A 5805-nucleotide genomic window follows, 5' to 3' on the forward strand; every position below is an offset into this window, starting at 1 on the left:
ATGCAGCAGGTTATCAGTGTGTGGGTGCGTGATCCACGGATACAAAAGAACGACTTCTGGCATGCCTACATGGACTATGAAATCAGCTTGCATGTAAGTATATGGACAATAATATACTTGAAGTTGTCAGTTTTGTCTGGGGGACAAGCTTTGGTTTGAATGGTAAATTATCATAATATATATTTATATGCATGTTTACGTCTTCCAGAATAATTATGAAATGTATAGTGGGAAGAACCATAGAAACGATAGCCTACAATACCGTATATTGCATTTATGTTACAAAGCATTTCTATGATAATGGCTACATTCATGTACAATATCAACAATGAACAGGGCTCACTTATTTTTTACGTGCCGTATGAACAGTGAGCTTTGGGCGACAGCAGAGTGTGTGCCACATACAGACAGACTCATCATGAGTCTGTCTCTCTGTTTAACCGTGGCATTCCTGTGTCTCATCTAATGAAGCAAGAAATGTCTAAAAATCACCTTCTAAACAAGGCTATATTCACTCTGTCAGCCCAAATCCTATTATCCTATCATCATAAAAGAAAAAAAAAGCCATCAGATTTGAACTACATTCCAAGGTGGTTTGAAATGCAATTCAAATCTGATTTCTAAAGATGTGCCAAGAAGAATGGGGGGGGGGGGGGGGGGGGTTCCACCATGCCTCTGGCCAGGCCAGGTTCGGGCTAGTACAGTGCACATCTCAGGAGCGGGACTCATAAGGCAAAAGAAGAAAGAAGGCACAGGAGAAATCTCTGTAAATTGAAGCCTTTCTTTCATTGACATGGGTACAGGCAAAAGGTGAGTGACAACATTTAGATTGTAGTCAACAATCACCTGTTAACAACAGGTGACCTGACAAGAATGTAATAAGTAACATCGAAACAGCAAGTTTTTTGCCTGCACCTGCAGCTGTCAATAAACAAAAAGGCTTAAAAATTGTTGAGATTGCTTCAGTGCCACCGTGTCTGTCTGTGGACTATAATCACAGACACTAAAAGTCTCATTTATACACCCCAAGTTCACTATAAGTCGACGAATGCGTGCGCACGACTGTGGTCTGCACTTACAAATAACAGTTTTCCCACTGCAGGCAAACAGTGTCTGCTTCACCAAGAAGGTCTCGCGTGTGAGGAGGAGATACAGTGAGTTTGTGTGGCTCAGGCAGAAGCTAAAAGGAAACTCCCTGCTCGTGTAAGTCCATATCCCTGTACATACTGTACACCGTCAACATCCAGAGCATAATTTACTGTAACACAAGGGTTACATGTCACTCGTGACATATAGGACTTTGTCCTATGATATAGGTCAAACACAGGTTCCTGGGAATTAAAGCCAGGCAGTGACATTGCACTTTCAGATGTACTTTTTCTGCTTAGGTAGGAGTATCTGTTCTGTCGCAATAATGGTGGTAATAAATTCCAACGTTTGCAGGGTACCATTACCAGGACTGCCCCCCAAAAACCCCTTCTTCAGCCTGAACAACGGCAGGCAAATCGCTGAGAGGATGAAGGGCCTTCAGAACTTTTTGGAACAGTAGGTGGAATTATTGCAGTCGGCATACAGATCCAATAAAGTCACGCGTTTGTTACTGTGTGATTGCGAACGCAGTGAGCCACTTAGTATGACAGCAAGGGCTGAATGTCTGTGTGTCACGCTGTTACACCACCCGCCCGCCACCAGAGGGCGCAGCTAGACAGCAAGGGCTGACGCAGCTAGACAGCAAGGGCTGAATGTCTGTGTGTCCCGCTGTTACACCACCCGCCGCTGCTTAACAACGACACTGAATGTCTGTGTGTCCCGCTGTTACACCACCCGCCGCTGCTTAACAACGACACTGAATGTCTGTGTGTCCCGCTGTTACACCACCCGCCGCTGCTTAACAACGACCTTTACGATCTGCGTTCGCTTCCCGCGTTCTCGCGTCTTACTTGTGTGTACTGTATGTAAACACTGTGTTTACCTACAGTACACATCACACAGTTTAAAACACATGCACGTGTCAGGAGCCATATCTGATTACACACACTTGGTTATCTATCCATGAAAGAAATCTATGTACACAAACACAAACATCCTAATATGACTGGGCCACGTGGGTGAATAGAGGAGGAAGCAGGGTTGCAACTATATCAATTATTTCCGTAGTGATTATTCAATCGATTACGGTTTATATTACATGTCATCGCGCACACCACATTTTCTCAAGCTAAAATAAATACTTCTCCTTTTTTAATTGATTATTTTATTCCAACCTTCTTTTAATAATTCATTATTATTAATCAAAAATCTTATACAGTAGGGTTTTTTTGTTTTGTTTATCGGGGTCCACCAGGGCTCAGTATTTGGTCCGCTCCTTTTTTCATAGGTGATCTGCTTTTTTTTGCTAAATGTTTGGCCCCCAGAATAGGGAAGCTATAGGGTTCATGTTTTTGACTGTTGCAGCAAATACACCAACACAGCACTGACCTCTCTCTCTCTCTCTCTCTCTGTGTCTGCTCTGCTGTCTGTCCAGGATCCTCCAGAGCCCTCTGTGGTTGTCGGACAGCTGCCTGCATCTCTTCCTGCAGTCCCAGCTCAGCGTGGCCAAGATGGAGGCGTGCGCCTCGGGCAGGACCCACTACTCTGTGGCGCAGGCCGTCCAGAGCTGCGCCTGTGCCCTCCGGCGCTTCCACTCAGAGCAGGATCTGAACACAGACCAGGGCGCCTCCTTCGACTCAGACTGGTAACGTGATAATGTACCCTATATGAAAGCAAACGGAATCAGTAAACGGAATCTGAATGCCGCGACGGCCAGATTCCCAGAAACGCTTGCCCCCGCGGCTGAGCTTAATTTCCATCCACCAGCTGTCTAAAAACCCGGAAAAGACGCTGGCCGACAGCAGAAAACCGCCGCGCCTGTCTGGTAGGTCTGGCTACGGCTTATGACAGGGCCTGTCTTTTCCCTCATCCCTTTGTTCCCCAGTGTCACACTCTTACTTTTAGTGAGGGTAGTATTTGAAGAACAAAAACCTCAAAATACTTTTTCACACTTTGTCTACACACGCACGGACAGATGTCGCCCTCCTCTACAGTCCTTCTTTAATGCAAGGCAGTGGCAGCCAGGCGGCAGGCCTCCCTTCTTAAATAGGCTAAGCCCCTCCCACAGTGACTAGACCATATAGTGCCAAAGGTGAATTGGATCCTCAATTAACCAGTTAATCCCCCAATGCCCAGACAGAGACATAACAATTCATATACACATTTTAGATTTGTCACATATTACTCAATGAATTACCCACATAATAAACAAATAATTATTAGAGTAGGCTACCCAATTTCCCCCTTTACACAAACCCACACAGCTCCCTACACTGGAGTCAATACAATCCAACAATATAATATATTTTTGGATTGTCGATATTATATACATACACACCAACTTTCCTTTTAATCTGCGCATGCGGTATTCATTTATATTTCCGTTTATCATATCCATTCTGATCATATGGTACATATTTAACATATGCTTTCTGTTGGAGCATAACCACCATTTCCGTAATTCATTGTTATCTATTTCACCACCATTACCTTTCATTACAGCCCTGTGGTCAGCTCCAAACAACCTGTTTGCGACAAAGCTAGATGTGTATGTATTCAGAGTTTGTTTTGTGTTCACATCCTGACCTCAATTATTGCTAATCAAGCACACAAACTGAAACTGATGATCCAATCAGAAAAGACTGACAAGGTCATTGGGGTGTACCACCTTGCAGGGGAGCGTTGTGTAGTGACGTGTTTATTGTTAATACAAAGAGCTGTGGGATTTAAAAGGTGAATACTATACTTATCTTGTGGATGATGATACACTTTTGTGTGGTTTTGGAATTGATTTCCTTGATTGTCTCACTTGAGCTGTTGTAGGTGAAGTTAATGGTGGATCCTGTGCTTACTAGGACAGGTGGTTTGAGCCAATAAGGATAGGCCTGTAGACTGTGTGTGTGTGTGTGTGTGTGTGTGTGTGTGTGTGTGTGTGTGTGTGTGTGTGTGTGTGTGTGTGTGTGTGTGTGTGTGTGTGTGTGTGTGTGTGTGTGTGTGTGCGTGCGTGCGTGCGTGCGTGCGTGCGTGTGTGTGTACAGTAAGTAAAATGTCTACTGTATCTAGGCCTTTCACAATTATTCGAAATCATGTACTCGCAATTATTTCAGATAATCACACATTCTTTTGCAATAATCGTCATAATCGTCTTCAAAAAAGCGAGTGTGTGCATATAACATTTTATCTTGGCGTTTGGCTCTGCTATACATTTTTCTCCCTGGTCGGCTCAATTATACAACCCATCATTAACCATTAAGAAGATAGATATACAATAATAATTCATTTTGATTCAAAGTTTCAATGTTCGATGCCAAAAAACGCAATGAAGTTGTTAATCGCCGACTTAAATGTTTAATGATGGTGCCAGCCCTCTATCCTCCTGTTGTGTCATTTACAGCTCTTTGTTTAGAGGCACAGAAACCAGGAGGAAAGACACTGTGGTCAACTGCCCAGAGACTACAACAACAACAACAACAACCCCACTGGACATCAGACGAGTGGACAGTAGGGAAGATCTGAGCTCCTCGTCCGTCTCACCCTGAAGGGAACACATACAGTATAGACATCAAAGGGGCCTTCAGCCCAGGGCTGCCCTTTTTACCCGTCTGTAAAACAACTGCCCTTTCCAGACCATCATTTACTAATGGTTAAAGAAATGCACATGCCCCTCCTCTCCTTTCCATGCCATGCCAGAAGGCATGCAGCATTCAGTCTCCTGAACTTGAACGTAGCATTTTGCGTTGAACAAATTTCTAAATCGTACATGTCGTACACGGTACACACCGACATCTCCACTAGCTAAAGAGTGCTGGGTTGCGCAAAATAGACGATCTACAAGATCTCAACGCGTCGCGGCGTGACGCGTTGTGAGCTTGTAGATCTGCTATTTTCGCTGTTCTTGTCCAAAAGTGCCCTCTTACAGGATTTCACACTCTCTGCACGTGCCTGGAACAGAACCTGATTCTCAGAACATTTTCCTGACAGGGGTTGGAGCGTTGGATGTTATGCACCCAGCTATATGCACTTCTAATGAGCCCTGAAGCTGAAGAGATGAACTGGCTCTGGTCCTCATGAACTGACATTTTCTTTATTAATGTTACTGGTTTCTTTGTTGTTCCCATTGTCGTCAACTTGTGACATTTTTATGTATAAGCTAATAGGCGGTCAGGCATTTTCATCGATACGTGTTAATAAAGCCATTTGTTTTGTTGTTTTACTATGGGTCCATCATGTGTTGTGTGGGCTCTCTATTCTAGTACAAGGTGACAATAATAACTATAGCCAGGAGATGGCAGTGTTGTTACATCCATCTAACTGGTTAGAGTAGTAGGCAATCTAGTACACGTTCACCACATGGTATACCATGCATACTATAGAGTAGTGGTTCCCAAAGTGGGGTCCGGGAACCCCAGGGGTCCTTGAGGGAGTTCCAGGGGGTCCCCAGCTAAATGATAGTTAGAAACCAAATGGACCCTTATATGGGTCTGTAACTCTAACAAATGGAACCAAATTAACCCGTTAAGGTTCATTTGGTTCCATTTGTACGCTCTCAGAGTTAAATTAACTTTGATTTTACAATATAAATTGAGGTTCCAGAGATAGAAATGCCATTAAATGGGTTGCCTAATGCCTAATGTATGGGTTGAGAATCTCTGCTAGAGCCCTAAAAATCTTCTCTTATGGGGGTCCCTGGCATATATCTTTTCAAATGGGGGTCCG

The 5805-nt window shown here is 43.8% G+C and overlaps 1 protein-coding gene across 1 annotated transcript; it reads left to right on the plus strand.

Moving 5' to 3' along the window:
- Positions 1-4765, plus strand: snx10b (sorting nexin 10b; the record flags this gene model as incomplete). Its single annotated transcript, XM_083760793.1, has 5 exons — positions 1-93; positions 1103-1203; positions 1444-1545; positions 2525-2734; positions 4484-4765. The coding sequence occupies 5 exons, from the start codon at positions 1-3 to the stop codon at positions 4626-4628; spliced, it is 651 nt and encodes a 216-aa protein (XP_083616919.1). The 3' UTR covers positions 4629-4765.
- Between the last annotated feature and the right edge of the window lie 1040 nt (positions 4766-5805).

This window comes from Protomyctophum parallelum (assembly GCF_964188405.1).
Source record: "Protomyctophum parallelum genome assembly, chromosome: 3".
In the NCBI taxonomy this organism is placed as follows: Eukaryota; Metazoa; Chordata; class Actinopteri; order Myctophiformes; family Myctophidae; genus Protomyctophum; species Protomyctophum parallelum.